This window comes from Pogona vitticeps, chromosome 1, assembly GCF_051106095.1.
Source record: "Pogona vitticeps strain Pit_001003342236 chromosome 1, PviZW2.1, whole genome shotgun sequence".
Taxonomy (NCBI): domain Eukaryota; kingdom Metazoa; phylum Chordata; class Lepidosauria; order Squamata; family Agamidae; genus Pogona; species Pogona vitticeps.
The window spans coordinates 151185773-151204692 of record NC_135783.1 but is presented as its reverse complement, the minus strand read 5'-3'; the positions used below and the strand labels follow the sequence as shown (position 1 = coordinate 151204692).

General features: G+C 41.5%; 1 protein-coding gene across 2 annotated transcripts in view; it reads left to right on the top strand.

Annotated features, from left to right (window-relative positions):
• PAK5 (p21 (RAC1) activated kinase 5) overlaps positions 1 to 18556 on the top strand; it is a 139553-nt gene extending 120997 nt beyond the window's left edge. For both annotated transcript variants that reach the window (XM_073003229.2, XM_073003224.2), the window contains 4 exons: positions 5183 to 5309; positions 11170 to 11295; positions 12555 to 12689; positions 16165 to 18556. In XM_073003229.2, coding sequence (XP_072859330.1) covers positions 5183 to 5309; positions 11170 to 11295; positions 12555 to 12689; positions 16165 to 16320 — 544 coding nt within the window. In that variant the 3' untranslated portion in view covers positions 16321 to 18556. The remainder of the gene's footprint in view (positions 1 to 5182; positions 5310 to 11169; positions 11296 to 12554; positions 12690 to 16164) is intronic.
• Positions 18557 to 18920: the final 364 nt, after the last annotated feature.

Genomic DNA, 18920 nt, shown 5'->3' with positions numbered 1-18920 from the left:
CCTTATACAGAGTTTTAAAAAGGCATGTGGCCATGAAACACAGAGGAACATGTGCACCCGTCTTGCCTTGATGTCTTTGGGCATCCTAACTTCTCCTCCAACGTTGCCACATTGAGCAGAAAGATCTGAAGTCAGGATATTGTAAAGTGATTTGCTGAATTTGCTTTGAATTCTCCCCAAAACTAGAAAACCTACATCATCAGGGTTCCTGTTGGCAGAAAGAATGTGATGCGCACTCAGTTGAACATGTCTAGAATCCCCCTTCAGAATGCCCACCTCAACATGGAAAGGTGGAGGATAGTGCCAGCATGGTGTTAGTCTTTATTTCCATGCATTCTGCTAACTTACATCCTTTGAATGACTACACACCTGCATCTTCATTCTGCCGAGGTCAGGCCTGAAAGTTAACATCTATCTAGGTGGAGGAATGTTTGTTGTCAACATCCTAAGAAAGAAAAAACAAGGCCAAAATTTCTGTTGCCAAATGCGACACACATGTGTATTTTTCCATATGTTTATCGTATAGCCAGGGGGCAACCAACTAGGCAACTGCAAAACTCCGCCATATCCAAACACCCAGTGTGATGTAGTAAAGGGAGTGATGGACCAGGACTCTGGAGGCTAGGGTTCAAATCCCCGTTCAGATATAGAAACTCACTGAGGGTGTAGAACTGGTAAAACTTTAAATATTTAATTTCACTTACCTTGAAGCCCTGTTAGGGTTGCTAGAAGTTGGTTCTAACTTGACAGCATATAATCTCTCTCTCTCTCTCTCTCTCTCTCTCTCTCTCACACACACACACACACACACACACTTGTATTATTGTACACAGAAAATGAGTATATAGATTGCTAATCTGAAAATTATGGCATATCTGTAGTGCCCGTACATGTGACAAAAACAGATAAGAAATATCAATTTTATGTGCAAAATTTGATTGGGATGTTTACTTAGTACAACGTTCCTTAGTAATATAAAAGCTCTGTTTAGTAGTAATGGGATGCATTTTCATTGTTGCAGCATTAAATTTAAGGGTGAACAGTTGATGGCCTTATAGTAGAGATGCTAAGCGTGGCCATCCAGCAACATCTGGACAACACAATCTTTGGTCCCTATTTAATGGCTGGAATTTTGTTCCTTAGCATAGTATGTTGCAACTAGAGTAGGCCCATTTGAACCAATAGAATGTGCAGTTGACTCACCAAATCTCCACTGATTCAGTGGGCTTACTCTAGTGTGACTTGGAATTTTAGCCAGCTAGTTAGTATTTTTGTTCAGAAAATATGTTAGCCATAAAACTAGAATCATAATTTAATCCTATGATTCACTGAGCCTTGGATGCAGTACTTTAAACTGCAGTACTGCAGTGAAGACTCTGCTCACAACCTGAGTTTGTTCCTGACTCAGGTAACTCGCTCAAGGTTGGCTCAACCTTAACATTCTTCCAAGGTCAGTAAATTGAATACCCAGCTTACTGGGGTGAGGAAAATGTGTAGCCTGCGTAACTAAATTATAAACTGCCCAGAGAGTGCTTTAAGCGCTATGGGGCGGTATGTAAGCAGCACACTAAATAATTTGGATTAAAATTAATCCATTCTGATGCCTTTCCATAATTCTCAGTTTGCTAGCACATAACAGTAGCACCATTACCACAAAGCCCTTGTAAAGACCAGTTGTTTTCTCACATTCAGACTGTACAAGAATTCTGCTAGACTTAGAAGTTTGTACTGTTTAATTTTCTAGATTTGTTGGTTCTAAACGAGGACCTTCTCTCATTAGCTTTGTGGCTTTTCTTCATGGAATCATGGCTATTTTTAAGATTCTCAGCAGCCCGCATGCTGTAAATTATTATAGCTTTCATTAAGAGCTATTTTCTGAAATGTTAGTCACCATGCCAAATATTTTGACAGGCATTTAATTGCAAACAGATGCTTCCAGAAAACTCTTTCTTAAATGCTGTCATTAGGGTTGGATTCATTTGAATCAGCCCTTAATCGTCACTTGAGCATTTTATGACCTTCTCTCTGAGATTTTACTGATGTGTTTGTAACATTTACATAAATAGTTAAAGACACGGGCAAACAGAATGAGACACACCAGATGGGTCAACCACAGACTAGACTAAAGGAGAATTCTTATCATGTCTGATAGAACAAAAGTTGGGTGTCTTCATCTGCTTACATTCCCTTCCTTTTCTTTAATTATTTCTTTTGTTGTATTTTTATTATTGTATTTAAATCCTGGCTGTCTTGGGGAAGAGTTCTTGCCTATTTTTAGCTGCACAGTAACCCTGTGTGGTGGGCAAAGTTGAGAGACTAGAATTGGATTATGATCAACCGGTGAGATTCATGACCAAGTTTGGATTTCTAGTAGGCAGATCTTTGGGCAGCCATGAAAGAACAGACCAAATCAAGAGCATTTGTTTGATTTTGGGGTGACTTTGAGGTGGAGCAGACACCAGCTGTTTACCTCCAAGGTGAGACAACATCCCAATAGATCTTCTTGCTCCATTGGCATTCCTAGAATTAAGAATTGAGAAAAGGAAGAGTGAAAGTAATACATACTACGTAGTGGTTGAAATCTAGTTGGAAGTTGCATTTAGAAATGTGGCGTATGAAGAAGTTGGCTCACCAAATCCCCATAGATTCAATGGGCCTACTCTAGTTGCAACTTTGCTGTATGTCCTCTTGTAGCCACTGTGCCAGCCATTTCATGGAGCTTTAGGGCAAAGTGAAAAACTTGTTCCACTGTTTAGACGGCCTTTATTTTATTTTTTATTTTTTGCATTCTGGAAGACTCATCTTCTTTTTTTTCCCATCTCTCCCTCAGCTACATTTACTAAACTTTACTAAAACATTATCACAATATGAGGATTGACTATCCAAGTATTGTGGAAGGATGATTGCTGTATGTGTTTTGGTTGGATAGGTCACACAATTAGGACATTGGGCTCTGTTTTTCATCCTCCTGCTTCCCCCCTTTTCCCCCCCTTATTTTCATGCAGTGTTGCTAGTGACAACCACTATATGGTTAGTGTTTGGCTGCCATGTTAAGATCTACTACATCCCCCAAATGGATGGCACTGGTGCTACATGCCACCCAGCTGTTTCAGGTCCCTTCCCCATTCATTTTTATTTTTTTAACAAAGAACTAGAAATGGACAGATAATCTCATGGACAACAGATGGAACAATCAGAATGTCTCTTAAAGCACACAGAGGAGATCAGTCCTGATCTGTTGTCTCAGTATTTGGATACTGAATCGGCCACGGCCTTCTGCACATGTTTAATTTCCCTCTTTAATTTGAACCTGGGTTTCCAGCACACACAACACTGTGCTACACTTGCTGTCATTGCAACAACCGTGGTCTTCCTCCACTTCCATCCTCATGGACATAGAAAATTTGCTTTGTACTGAGTCAGACCATTGCTCCATCTTTACCAATGCAGACAGTGCTGGAAGCAGCTCTCCAGGGTTTTGTGCGAGGATTTTTCTTCTCCTTTGAGGCAGTAGGAATTGCAGCTGGAGCTTTATGAGTACGGAACCGTAAACTCTATCACTGTGTTGTGTCCCATCCTTCACATTCGCACAAGTGGGCCTCCCACTTCTGTGGCAACAACCATGCCAGTTCTGCCTCAGCTGTGTCACAGCTGCCTGTTTTAGTCAACGTGTGCGTGTTCACACAGGACAGGAGCTCAGAAACCAAGGAGAGAGGAGGGGGAAGAGGACCAGCTCACTCCCAAGAAGCAAGAAGTTCTTATTTTCAGGGTAGTAGCAGGTGAAAGGCAAGGCCTCTGTCTGAGGCCCCAGAGATCTGTTGATTGTCAGAGTAGCTGGGCTTAATGGACAAGTGTCTATCTTATGTAGGCATCATCCTACACCTTAACTGCAGCCTGGAGCAAGTAAAGGTGGAAAACAATTTTATTGGCGTTTATTGGTCTTGGGGGAAGTAGTTTTTTCACACTCTTCAGATGTGTTGAGAGAAGACATTCCCCCAGCCTCTCCCCCATATCTTACAACCCAAGAGAGAAGACATACAGAAAGAAAACGCAGATGGGACTGGTAGCAAGGCAGTGATATCAAAGCAGTGAGATTTTCAGTTCCTGGCTTGGGTCAACCTCAGTACAACCAGGCTGTGTTGAGATTTTCCATGTCCCTGGCCTGTCTGCCCATATAGACGTTGTTTCGTTGTCACTGATGCACCTATTCAAAAAAGAAACTGGTGTGATTAACTGTTTAAAAAAAAAAAAAAAAAAACCTAATCTGTCAGTGATACTGATCCTAAACTGTAAAAGAGGACTTACGGGCCGAACAAAGGATGCAGAAGTACAGAGTGGTCTTAAGTGACTAGATAGGCGGGATATAAATAAAATAAATAATATTAATTAATTAATTAATTAATTAATTAATTAATTAATTAATTAATTAATTAATTAATTAATTAATTAATTAATTAATTAATTAATTAATTTATTTATTTATTTATTTATTTATTTATTTATTTATTTATTTATTTATTTATTTATTTGATTTTTACCCCGCCGATCTGGCCTAAAAGGCCACTCTAGGTGGCCTTTTAGATTTGTAGGACAAGGGCTGAACTAGGGAGAGAAATCATAGAGCAACTCAAGACTGAGAATGTTCAGCGGATGCTGGTTTAATGTTTGGGGGAAAATGTATGGAAAAGAGATAGAAGTAGATATAGAAGATGATAGAAGAGGAAAGTTTGAAATGCAACAAAACTTGGCCCCCAGCTCTGAAACAAGACACACTAATCACCCATCTCCTGAAAAGGACAAAAGCCTATCTCACAGCCATAAATACTCCACTCCCAAGCAAACTACACCAGAGCACAGAGTATTGTCCTCTGAAGATGCCGGCCACAGAGACTGGCGAAACATTAGGAAGAACAACCTTCAGAATATGGCCAAAGAGCCTGAAAAACCCACAACCAGATAGAAGTGTCTTTTTCCCTACTTCTCTGTTGTCCTTTTTTTCTTCCTTCTGAATATGGTTATTATTTGACATTCTTAATGGTTACAAATTATATCATATTGTTCAGAAAATAGTACTTAAAATTTGAATTTTAAAAGTATTTAGGATTTTTGTGTTCTGGAAGAAGAATCTCAAAGTGTGATGCTGGTACAGAATTTGTTTTCATACATTGCCTTTTCATTCCAGAATGAATGAAGAACAGATTGCTACGGTTTGTCTGTCTGTACTAAGAGCACTGTCTTATCTTCACAACCAAGGAGTTATTCACCGGGATATCAAGAGTGATTCAATACTTCTCACAAGTGATGGGCGAGTAAGTGTTTAACGTTTCTTGCAGTTGATTTTCTTTTAATTATGAAAATATATGATACCTCATGGAACTCCTTAACATAATTGGAAAGTGATGTGTGGAAAGCAGGGGTGTGCACTGACTTTGGGCAGGTATGTGAAAACAAATGGATTTCGGAATATGTGCATTTCTGACCACTGGGTGGAGCAAAGAGGCCAGAGGCTTTAATAGTCAAGAGTGGCACACAACAGATACCTCTTGTTGAATCCAGCATTCATGCATTGTGATTAGAAATGGGAGAAAGAAAGAAAATCTCAGGAAGATGCTGAATTGGTGACAAAGGAGAGTATACTTGTAACACCTTTAAGTTCTGTGGGCCTATTTGCTTACTGTTGATGAATCTTGCAAAAACAATTTCATAAAAATAGTGTCTTCTTTGTAGTCATATAACAGACAACACGAACTATTAAAACAACAACAACATGCTAGAATTTGTGCAGCCAAGACCTTAACAAGAGCACCAGTGTAGGAGTTGCCTGCAGAATTTGCAAAGTTCAAGCATCCCTACTATTTCAAAATCTGACAAAAATCCGCAATATCTTCCTCAGCTAGATTGGGTATCCATAACACAAAAGAATCTTGAAAAATCTAAAATAAATTATCAGTAGTGGCAGTGGTTTTGTTATGCTGTGGTTTGCACAGGGGATTGTGCAAGAAGTTATGTAGCTAGAATTCTTTGTATGGCCATTTTTTCTCTCTGGTGTAACATAGCAGGGACTTTTAGGCAGATCTAAGGGTAGACAATCTATGCCCCCTCCCTAATTTTGTTGAACTCCAGTTCCCATCAGCCCTTACTGTTATGGCATCTGGACAAGCACAATGAAAACAATAGTTGGTCGGTAACTGGAGGACTGAAAATTCCTTCCCTCTGTTCTACAGCAAGACCATCACAGTTGGGTAGCATACTTCAAGGGGTGGCAAATGGATAAGCCAAAACCTTTCATGTGAATGAGTGGTTTCCAACTTGGGCCCCATATTGTCTTGAAGTACAGTTCCTGGAAGCCCCAAGCCCATTGCCTCTGCTAGTTAGGGCTTCTGGAAGTTGTAGTCCCAGATCATCTGATACCCTCAACTTGGTAACCGCTGGTGTAAGTGCACAAGCAAACAGAGTTGGGGGTGTCCTAAATGACTTTCGTGTCCGTCATCATGTCAACAAGCTAATTGGGGAACAGAGCTAAAATACCAAAAGTTACAAAAACAGTGAAGTAGCAAGGTGGAAAGCTAGGAAATGGAATTTTTTTGAAGATTCGAAAGTCATGTGTGATGTATGAAAATGCAAAGTAAACAAGACAAATGTGGCAGCAGCACTAGGGAACTTTGGGGGATTGTTCCTCCCACCCACCAGCCATGCAGTAAAGAAGCCTTTACAGTAAGGAAGAACTGTTAGGACTGATGTAGGCACATATCTGTGGCAATGGCAGTGCTTATTTTAAAAAAGAATAGAGGGTTTCCAAATAAGGCTGAAAAGGGTCAGCCCTACAGTTTTACCCTACCTTCCCAGCCATTTGCTCCTGCTCCCGGTGCAACAGTGTACAGTAATGAATATATGACTGACATTTCAGCTGCTCTATTCAAATTCATGTGTGCACAATAAAGAAAGCAATAGTACTAATGAGTGTAATGTGGCAGCCATACTCAGTATCTGCTCTGATTTAGAGCAGGATGTGGGGTGGGGGGAGAACCTGTAGCCCTCCGAATTTTGTGGGACTGCAGTTCACATCAGTCCTAGCAAGCGTAGCTAGTGGTGATGGATAATGGGAGCTGCAGCCTGATATCTGGATGCTCCCCAGCTATTCCTCAATCCTTAATTGGGTAATTAATTCAGTCTGTCCTCCTTTTGTTTTTTTGAAAGCTTATGGGAAGCTGGGTGACAAGTCCAGCTCCAAGGCTGATCGCGCTGACCAGTGGCTTATATGGCAGAACCCCATTGACTTCAAGGGGATGTAATCCACCTCACTGGAGATTTAATCATTTACAAATCTTCCATACTCCGAGAGGCACAGGTTAACTTTTGCAGAACTTCTCCACAGTGTGTGCCTGTGCGTGACTGACCTACATCAAGGAAAAAAGAATATTATTTCTCTTACTATGAATGCTCTTCAGCTTTTTGTTTTTACGGCAACGCTGCTAGAAAGCCACCTGATCTTTGCTTTGTAGATACACATACAATGCTGCATTATGCTTATTGCTCCTGTGCTTATTATCTGCAGTGCACATTTTGTCAAGAGTGGTTGCATAATCATCTTATTTTCCTCTCTCTTTTAATTTGAAGAAGCATCTTTTTATATACTCAGGAGAGCAATAGAACATGGAAACGCCTCTTGCACTCCTACATAAAGGGGAAGGGATCTGGCACACAAAATACGCATTTGTTCATCTCTTCTTCGTGGGATGAAAAGAAGGTTTTTTGCCATGGTTGGGCTTTGCATTATAAATAGCACCAATTATTTCTAATTCCCAACCCATTTGAGGTGAAATTTGGGAGAAATCAGTGAAAAGCCCTTGATTAAAAGTAACGTCTGCAGCAACGCCAAAATAAGACAGACAATGCCAGGCTCCACAACCCAATCATTTTGGAAGCTTCTTAGGAGCTCTGCCTACAGCTTCATCTTCTAGATCCCAATCTGTAGCCTGACATGACAAATTATCGCATAATGTAATGCATTGCTTTGTTTATTTCTGCCGTGCAACGTTGGGACTAAGTGTTCGATCACCATCCTTGTTTATTGTGCACAGAGGATAGTGGCGGATGTTGCTTTGATGTACAAGAGCAATTGGCAAATCTAGTTTTGCTGTGCATTGTTGAAGAATGCTTCCTCGTTTTATTTGAAATACATAGTTGCTCCACTTAGAAAACTGAGCAAGCAATTGTACATACATAACATCTACGGTATTATGAAGTGAACAATGTAAATACAAAACTGAAAAACAGGAGACCGGGAAAGTTCCCTCGTGCATTTTGACACAGACTGATGTTAGTATAGCAACAAGTGGATTGGTTCCCCTGCCCCTAACCAACTCTTTTGAATCTATTTGTATTAACAACTTTTTACCGAAGGTCCAACTCCTAGGATTGTGCAGTCTTCCTCTGGAAAAAAAATGAAAAAATTCAGAATCATGTTCACTCTTTGTCAGAGCTTGGAACGTATGGCCTCAATGTACAGTGGTGTATTAAAGCTAAAAACAATAAGTGTACGAGTATTAAAAAGGGGGAAAAACAGATGCCACTCTGAGGAATGGAACACATAAAACCAAGTTAAATCAGTAATGCATAGTAATCCATCTAAAAAATTACACTCAGGTAGCCAGTTACTGCGGGCAAGCTTGCCTGAAAAGAAAAGTCTTTACTTGTTTGCAGAAGGATAGCAAAGATGGACCAGCCTTGTTTTTTGTCTTAGTTACATTGCCTACCCACCAGTAAGCTCAATGTGGTGCACATGTCACTTTAACCTTCATAAGAGGTCTGTGAAGTAGGCAGAAGGTCTGTCTGTCTCTCTGTCTGTGTGTATGAGAGAGAGAGAGAGAGAGAGTAACTCAACCAAGGTAACCTAGGGAGTTTCAGGGCTCAGCAGTGACTTGACCCTGGCCCTACCAAACCCCAGTCCAACACCCAGACCCCTATATCATGTTGCTACTTTAAAGCATTTTTTCCTCTTCCTGAGGATGGGTGGATTCAACTGGCCTGCTCGACACCATTTGTTTCCTTGCCATTTGTCATCTGTAGGCAACGGCTGCGTTCCCAGCCTGCTCTTGGGACCCACCATTGATAACTGACACATTCCCACCATAGTATTTATTTCAGTCCAGGATTCTGAGAAGTGACGGGTGGTTTTGTCTGGCGGTTTTTTAAATTTACCACAGTGCCTTTGAGGTGCTTTCACTGCAGGACACTATAGGACACTGAAATCGCAGCTTTTAAGTTGCCCCGTTGCTACTTGGAGCACCGCTACTAGATGAGCTTCTGTAGCTCATAGTACAGAGGGACCATTGGTAGCCACTACTCTTAGCGATTGATTTTCAGTTCACCTCTCAGGTTCTGTGTTTCACTCTGCATGCCTTTATTGTGAGTAGAGGACTCTGATTTTTTTTTTTTTTTACTGTGGGTTTAAATGGACGCGCCTTCCAGGTTTCCTGCATTTAAATACAAGTGAATAGTTCCTGTCTCCATATGATGACAATGTGCAATAAATATTGCCATTTATTTTAATAACCAATTCCCCATTAGAAGGGATTACTAGTAAATTGAGTTTCATGCCGCCAGATCTATTTATTTCAATTGGTACTGAATTATTAGTGTTAATTAAAAACAACAACAACAACAGCAGACTTCTGCAGTTCAAGTGGTATTAAGATAGTACTATTAAATTAGATTTTTCCAGTTGTCCTTTTCTAGCAGCCCTGTTCTTAGGCCCATAGACTCAGACTTTTCAAGAAGGTTTGCATGGGACAGTGAAGAGAAATGGGCAGAAACATCTCAAATGTTGTGACAGATGATTCATTCCCCATCAACTAAGAACAGAGGTAACATAAGGATACTAATTCTGAGAAAATTAGTTTCACATAAGCCCCAGTAATTTTAATGGACCTTGAGTTCATCTCTGTCTGATGTTAAGCATCAGCCTGAAATGAGGGAAGGCAAAATGTATGAAAGTGGAAACAGTTCCTCTCTTTTTCCACCTTAATTATAAAGAATCTTGTGGGGTCAAGTTGATTGCAACTTCTGGTGACCCTTTTCAGGGTTTTCAAGGTAGTGGCTATTCAGAAGTCTCTTCCCATTCTTTTCTTCTGGGAGCGCTTTGAGACGGTGCAGCTCCCCCAAGGCTACATAGGCTTACATTTCTCTTGGGAGGCACAGTGAGGAATTGAGCTGCTAACTCTCTAGCTCTACAGCCACATCCAGTGCTTTTCTATCTCAGAACAGTGGTTCTTAACCTTGGGTTACTCAGGTGTTTTTGAACTGCAACTCCCAGAAACCCTAGCCAGCACAGCTGGTGGTGAAGGCTTCTGGGAGTTGCAGTCCAAAAACACCTGAGTAACCCAAGGTTAAGAACCACTATCTTAGAAGAATATTAGTTGGAAGGGGCCATAGCTGAAGAGGCAGGGCACAGTGTTCACATACAGGTGAGCCAAGGTTCCACCCCAACGATCTCTAGGTAGGAGAAGGAGCAACTACGGCCTGAAACCTTCGGGGTAGCTGTCGATCAGGGTCAGCAACAATGAGCTAAATGGTCCGATAGTCCAACTCAACAGAAAGCAGCTTCCACAGATGGACACGATGCATTTTCCTTCTTCTTGGGTGCTTTTGGAACAATGTAACTCTGGACCTACTACAAAGCACGACATCTGCATCGTTTGGGGTGGCAGACCAGAAGCACAGAGACTGCACCTGGCTCTCAGCATATTGTTGTGTGGTCTTCGGCATCATCCTGCTATCCACAATCAGTGGGATCTCTTTTGCTTTCCAGACTCTCCCACTGGGAATCACCTTTGCTGCATATCTGTGCATGAGTGAGTGTGGATAAGAGAGAGAAAATTAGTGCCCACGGAGGCAGGAGGAACAGAGATGGAAGGGGCCAGGCGGTGCTGCAATGATCTCCCACTTGAGGCTTCACCCACCACTGGATCCGGTTCTGCCCACCATTGCCTGCAAAACATCATTTAACATTTCCCATTGGTCAACAGCCCTTTAGAGGAAGCAGATCCTCACCCCGGAGCTAAGCTGTACCATCCATATTATGGGCATCTGCTGACTACTGTATAGACACTGTACCGTCCACTTCATTAATTTTCCTGATGTATTTTGTTTGTTTGTTTTTTGTTTTAGATAAAATTGTCAGATTTTGGCTTCTGTGCCCAAGTTTCAAAAGATGTTCCAAAAAGAAAATCCCTTGTTGGGACCCCATATTGGATGGCACCAGAAGTGATTTCCAGACTGCCTTATGGAACCGAGGTAAGATAAGCTACTGTCTTGTCCACCCAGAGATGTCTGTTAGGGTTTTTTTAAAGCCCTTTCCCTCATTTCGTATTTGTTTATTTAAAGCCTTTCGGTCCTTTTCATCCAAAAAAAGCTCTTAGAGCAGTTTATGTAAGAGCAATGAAAATGGAGACCACCTTTGTTTATAGGCTTGTGGTTGAAAGGCACAACACCAAAGGAAGAAGGTGTGAGGAGAGAAGAGGAAAAACAAGCATAATGACCAGCCCGCATGGAAAGAGTTCAGAAGCACCAAATGGAGCTCCTGTCTCAATAGCACCGATAGAGTAGCCCTGCTGCTCCTCAGCTCTCCTTTGGTGTAGGCAAGTGGCCTCATCACTGGTATGTGACAGTTGAAGGAGAGTGGAATATAATGGAGATTATGTTTAACCAGAATGGATGGAGGAGTCTAGCTTCCCATCTCTCCCTCTGCTGATGGGCACTTCACAGCCCATTATGACCCCCCCCCCATGGTTAGTGTGATTTATTGTTATAAGTAACAACATACTTTCAAAATATCACATCACATTTAATTTTTCCTATGAAGACAATGGCACGCGAATTGGTGATGCTTTGCCACTGGTTCATTGTTCCATGATAGCAATTATCACCATATGAAAATTATTGCAAAGACGTGCACATCTCGCTAGCTTACATGGCACGTTTCTCCTTCCAGTCACGTGTGTTTTTGTGTATTTTAAAGATAACATGAAATGCCCCTGGGACTAGTTCTCAACTGCTGTCTGATTCCTACCACTATTCTTGTATGATGAAAAATGATGTCACCTTAGGAGCTGTGTTGATTAAGATATTTAGGACCACGAGGGAGTTTGATACCACAAACATATGAACAGGATTGTTGTACAATACTATCAGGCAAAGAACACAACTGGGTAGAGAATTTGAATGTGAAATTAGATAGGGAGGCTGAAATCCTATTCCATAACTTAGCGTCATGCAGCTTTGAGGAAGTCATTACCCGGACCATACTATAGCCACTTGGGGGGGGGGATCAAAAGCTTTCTAGCCCCCCCCCCTCAATTCCTGGGTTCCCTTAGGATCCTGTTCATCCTGGCAAGACTTTAGGAACTGCAGAACACAGTTGGGAACAATTTAAAATCCAAAAATAGCTGCTGTTTCTATTACTTTTAAAAGTTAATAAAAGAATTAACCATGCTATGAGAATAAAGCATTTGCCGATAGCCTTTTTCACTGTACTAAATGGATCCACATTGCAGGTGGATATCTGGTCCCTTGGCATCATGGTAATAGAAATGATAGATGGGGAGCCACCTTATTTCAATGAGCCACCTCTCCAGGCGATGCGCAGAATCCGAGACAATTTACCGCCAAGAGTGAAGGATCTACATAAGGTGAGCATGTCATGCTTTTGAGGAGCCTTGTGCTTGTGGAAAGGCATTCCTGTTGTGCAGCACATCTCTGAGTGGCCAGCCCCTGAATCTTTGCCATTTCAGCCCATCCTTCCCCATCCTTCTGGGTTATTTTTTTCTAGAGATCTTGGACTACAGCTCCCATCTCTCCCAGTCAGCATGGCCAGTGGTAAAGGATGATGGCACTAAGACATCTGAAGGCCATGCCAGCTCAAGGAAAGTTGTTTCAGGTTCTGATCTAACAGAGAGGCCCGTGTAGTTGTGCATACACCTTCAAGTCATGAGTAGTATCTGTGCCAACATTAACCTTGCAGTCGCAGCCACTCCTGCCGTGTTTAAATGTTATGCCCACAAATGGTTGTTTCGCAGGGCAAGGCATGCCCATTAGCCAGGGTAGGAAAATGCATTCTACCATTCTGTGGACAAAAAGAAATCACAGAAGAACAATTGCCCTCTTAGCACATTTGTATCTATCAGCCCTCGGTTTGTATATGCTGGCTTTGTTGCAGGCTTAGAGATAAGGGGAGGGAAGAGCCCTCTTTCTCTCAAGCCCTCCATTGGCTGAACAATGCCAGTTGTCACCACACTCCTGACATCATCTAGTCCCTCTTTTGCCCACTGGAAAGGCCATGGAAGGACATGTAGGGAAATTCTGGGCACCAAAGGGAGGAGCTTCATGGTGAGATTCTTGACAGGCTGGGGGGAAGACCTCCATGGGCCCCATATTGAGCTCTGGGGCAGGAATGTTCCCTCTCCTGATTCGTAAGTGGCTCCTGTTTCATGTGTTGGGATAAAAAAGAACATGGAGCTGGATTCCAGTCTCTGTTTAGTTGTCATCATTGTTTATCAGAAGTCTTTAGAAAAGTAAGTAATACCCAAACTCATGTAAGGCACGCCAAATAGGACATAAATATTTGTCAATATTCAATAAATTGTTTTCACCAACATACAGCTGAAAATAATTTGTGCTAGTTTTGCTTCTGACTCATGTTCTCAGTGTCTTGATATCTTGTGACAGGCTGATGATAGCTATTCTTTTATCTGCGCACAATTGGTATCAGTATTTCTCTGATCATTTTCACATTTATTTGTGGGATTTATTAAATGCACAATAGCTCTTGATGCCAGCTTGCAATATGGAAATAATAACCCTGGCCTCTTTTTATGGGTTGCCGTAAAGTAGGGGTGAGGAACACGTGGCCCCAAACACCAGCCTAAAAGCTGCTTCTGCTGTCTCTCATTAGCAGTTAGAGATTCGAGGGTGGCTCTAGCGTGGGAAGCCGTTGCACAGAAAAGAGCTCTGGTTTACAAACCAGAAAAACTGTTGCCTAGATCAGTGGTTCTTAACCTTCGTTACTCGGATGTTTTTGAACTGCAACTCCCAGAAACCCCAGCCAGCACAGTTGGTGGTGAAGGCTTCTGGGAGTTGCAGTCCAAAACTCCTGAGTAACCCAAGGTTAAGAACCAGTGGCCTAGATGATAACTCTGCTTTTTAGCTAGAGGAGCTCTTGCACTGGGGCTTACTCCTGAGAAGACATTTTCAACCTAGACAATTTCCCACTAAGTTTTATCCAAGCACTGGCTTGTGTTTTGTACACTCAGTAGGAAATTGGCCCATTTGGGAAGAATTACACCTGGCCTCAGCTATGTTACTTTGGTTCACCCTTCCCTGACATGTGTCCTGGTACTTTCCGAAACTGAAAGTTGAACGCTGAGTCAAAAGAGAAGAAAAGAAATAGCTCTTGGCTCTGTTTTTAAAATGGCTTAAGAAAAGTCAAGCCATGATAAAGAATAGAATGGGAATCATATTTAATCTTAATCTTAACCATTTTAGAACTGCAGAGCTGGAAGGGACCCTATGGATCACAGAGTCTGGCCCCTGTCAAGGAGGCACAGTGGGGAATCGAACTCTTAATCTCTGGCTCCAGAGCCAAAACCTATATTGCCAAGCCATACAGCAGCTGATTTCAACACTCCTTTGTCTTTAACAACAACAGAAACATACATTCTTCTGTATAGAAGAAACCCAACACAGCAGTAAGAGGCATGGACTAGTGATATGACGTATATTTGTTCTTACTTGCAGGGAGGTTTTAAAAAGATGACATAGATTCTCACTCAAAAATATAATAGCTACTCCACCAGATTTCTGGGTATGGAGGAATTTTGTCCACCTGACCACATCACAACTCAGCTGTTAGTTTCTCAACCTGCTATCTGAAAATAGAGATGCCCATGTGTCTTGAAGAATACTTGATCCCATAATCATGCTGCAAGCATGGGATATGTGCAAGTGCTTGAAAGCCCTGCCACCACTTTCTCCACTTTTTCTTGCTCTGCCCAGAACCTCAAAATGCAAAAACAAGGAAGGAAGAGCAGATATTCCAGCTCTTCGGAAAAGCATCAAATCCCACCTTCTCCTGGGCATTGTTGGGTGGGATTGGAGTCACTCTCACTGAATCATACCTGCTGGAGTCCTATTGATAAATTTCAGTGACAATGTGCCACAAGTTAATACATCACCATAGGCGTTTCTTGAATCCCACTGAGTTACACAACTTATGTCTGATAGCAGATGCCTACACTGACTTCTTAACTTGTGGAAATTCACCACTGAAATTTATGCCAGTGGAGGTACTCTGTTGGGCATAACTAACAGCATTCTGTCTGTCAACTCCATGGTGACGTCCACAGCAGTGTAGCCTTCTGCTAAGGAGCTGGAGACTCCCTGTATCTCCTATGCCAGATGAATTTAGGAAGCCATTTGGGAGTTCTGGAAGAAGTGCACACATACTTACGAGTTATCTTTCTGAGGCATTCACATTATTTATTTATTTATTTATTTATTTATTTATTTATTTATTTATTTATTTATTTATTTATTTATTTATTTATTTATTTATTTATTTATTTACTTACTTACTTACTTACTTACTTACTTACTTACTTACTTACTTACTTACTTACTTACTTATTAAATTTATACCCCGCCCCTCTAGACCATGTCTACTCGGGGCGGCTTACAACATCATGAGCATCTTGTTGATTACTCACCACATCCTTAGTTTGAAGGTGCACAGTGTCCAGCCCCACTTCCAGATCAACTGATTCCCACCTTCATTGGACTTCATGTATGGAAGAGGCCTCAGATAATGTTTGCAGAGGGTCAAGGTGTTAAGTGGAATGTATCTTCCTTCCAGTTCACCCTTTCTCTCCTAGAATGATGCTTCTTCAGAAATGTGTGCTTCAATCCCAAAACAAGGCTCTCAAGATGCAGGATAGGCAGGTGAGGGGAAGCATGGGTTTCGAGAAACAGATGCCCCATTACCATTTTCAGGGACATCCCTGCAAATGGCCAGGTTTTAGCCACATATTCCGAACAGCGTGCAGGGTTGATTTTGGTATCAGTCATTTCAGTGTCACTTGCTTCCTCACACTGCCTTCTTGGGTTTTCCAGGTCTCATCAGTACTCCGTGGCTTTTTAGACTTGATGCTGGTGCGGGAGCCTTCACAGAGAGGCACAGCGCAAGAACTGCTGAGGCATCCATTTCTGAAACTGGCTGGGCCTCCTTCGTGCATCGTGCCTCTCATGAGGCAATACAGGCACCACTGAAGGTGGCAGTTTTGGTTCATCGAAATTGTCTTTTCCTGGGAAGGTTTGCACAGAAGTGGAGCAAAGCAAGAAAACAGAAAGCACCAGGGAGCACAGCAACTGAAAAACAGACACCTGATGCCGTGACTCAACAAAGGAGACTTCTTTGGGTTTATGAAGAGATATCTTTGCTTGGAAACCAGAGATGTTGACAGCTAATCCTCCTGTGAGGATGTATGTTCCCCAGGCAGCCCCTGTTTTTAGTCTGTCAACTAAGAGAACAAGGAGATGTTCTTTCACATCCCACCTGAGAGGAAGGAAGAAAGGAAAAGCTTGTAGCACAACCCAGGTGGAACACCCAAGTTTTATTTTAAAACCGACGCAAAACAGCACTTCTATTTCAGAAGAACACTTTTTTTCTGACAAAAAAGAGAGAGAGATGCACTTTTTATCTCAGTTGTAGCAGTGTGATGTATTTTGAAATGAATTTGTAATTTTCTGTACATTGTTTTTGATAATTTCCAGTACTTTGATGTCATAGTGATAGTGCTAACGGAGGTGATAGGTGTAACTTAGTAAGCATTTGAGTGAGATCTTTCCTACTTTTGTATCTGTTTTGAAGAGAAAGGAAAACACAGACACAAAGATATTTATTCACAATTCAGAATGTTGAAGAGACTTTCTCTGTGCTAGTTAAACATCCATCTCCATTTTTGTAAATGTTCAGATGCCTCAGCAGCATCAAACCCTTTTCCCCATTGAACTAATAATTAAAGATTTCCAGTGTTGTCCTGAAGATATAGGTACCTTGAAAAAGGAAGAAAAGAAAAACCTCAGGTACTAACCCCAAGGGCTGTTTTGCATCTCCTTATTTTTCATGGGAAAAGAGCAGGTATTGCCCAGTGGTAGAAAACAATTGGCAACCACAGAAAAAGCCAAGCGAAGACTTGCTGGTCAGGAGCTAAGCTCACTGTTGGAAGGTTAGAGTCACCCCTTAAGTGTGAAACTTGGACCTATGTATTGTATGCCATGGCTGTTGGAGGAGGTGGCTTTTGCTAAAGTGACCAGTGTCTCCCTGTGATCCTTGGCTTCCAGGTTTCTCACCATGACTACATTGCATACGCATCTAACTAAGTAATATTTTACTTCTGTTCAAATTCTGGCCTCTCAAGCATTAGCCTGCATTTATGGTGAGCCCCTATAACTCTTGATCACCAAATCAAATGCAGCTTCCCACCCATCATGCGCTATAGCTTTCTGGAGGAAACGCCTCCTGTGTTTGTTCCTGCCTACAGTATGTCTGCCTACACAAACAGGTGGCTGTTAAGCAAACACAGCACTTGGAAATGTTATTTCGAGGACAACAAATTCCAGAATTCCCCAGCCAGCGGTCATGCCAGCTGATTGATTCTGAAAGTGACAATGCTGGCTGGCAAGATTGTGGGAGTTATAGTTGTAAAAACAATGCTTCCAAACTCAGATTGCAAGCTACCATAGATGGGGGATGAGCTGTGTTCAGTTTGGTGAGCCCAATACAAATTGTGCAACAAATTTGTACACAGATCGCACTTTAGCAGCAACAAAAGTAGAAGAACAGCCTCCAATTGCAGCCTGCACCGTGCTTCAGGAGTTCCACTTTCACACCACTGTTCCAACATAGGCTCTGTGTATAGCAGCTTACCTCCAGAAGAGCGTCGCCAGCGAGCAGTAAGGACACAACTTCATTTTACTGTGTGCCAACTTCAGTGCCACCAGATTAAGTCTTCACTATTTCCATTTATGCTTTGGAAATCAAAACACTGACTCAAGACATCCAGCCACTGGGTGCAGATCTTCCAAAATTAAAGCGTTGGAAGATTCTGTTGATGTGTTTGCCATACAGGGGAAAATACTGTCTAAATCTTTTTTTGGAATGTTAATTCAGCAGAAGGTACTACAACCAGTTTTGTGTTGCTTGTTGGGTAGATTTGCATGTTTACCATAGGCCTATAGAGATTTGCCTTTATAAGTGCTTCATTCTTTCAAGGATAAAGAGGTTTATTTATTTATTTATTATTATTTTTAACTTAAACATATTGAGGAAAGCCATGTATTTTCCAGAGTTTTTGTTGTTATAATTGAGTTCACTTGAAAAATGTCTCTGACTATAAACTGAACAAATCTGGTTAGATCATTTTGCATTGTAGAGAGTTTCTCCCCCCCCCCATAAATAAGTTGGTCATATCCTGTTGTAATAAAAGAAAATCAAAACAAAAAATGGAGAAGACTATTCATTCCAGATTGCTGTTTGCAGTTGTAATGAATACAGCCCTTTATTCCTTAACAAAAAATAGTGTATTTAAAAAAAATAAAAGCAGAGAGAGAGAGATGCTCTTCTATTTCCTTAACAAGCAGTGGTGCAACACAATTGTATGTGTTCATATCTGAGTAGGCCATTACTGCTGTATGATTATTAGAGCTGTAGGGAAGTATAGTACATCCATACATGGGTAATTTTAAGATTACGCAATAATTTATCAGAAAAGCTCATTTTAGTGTACAGTGTTACACTTCTGTTTTTTTGTTTGTAGACAGTAAAAGTCTTTGGCCTTGCATGAGTAACTGTAGCCCTTGTACTTTGA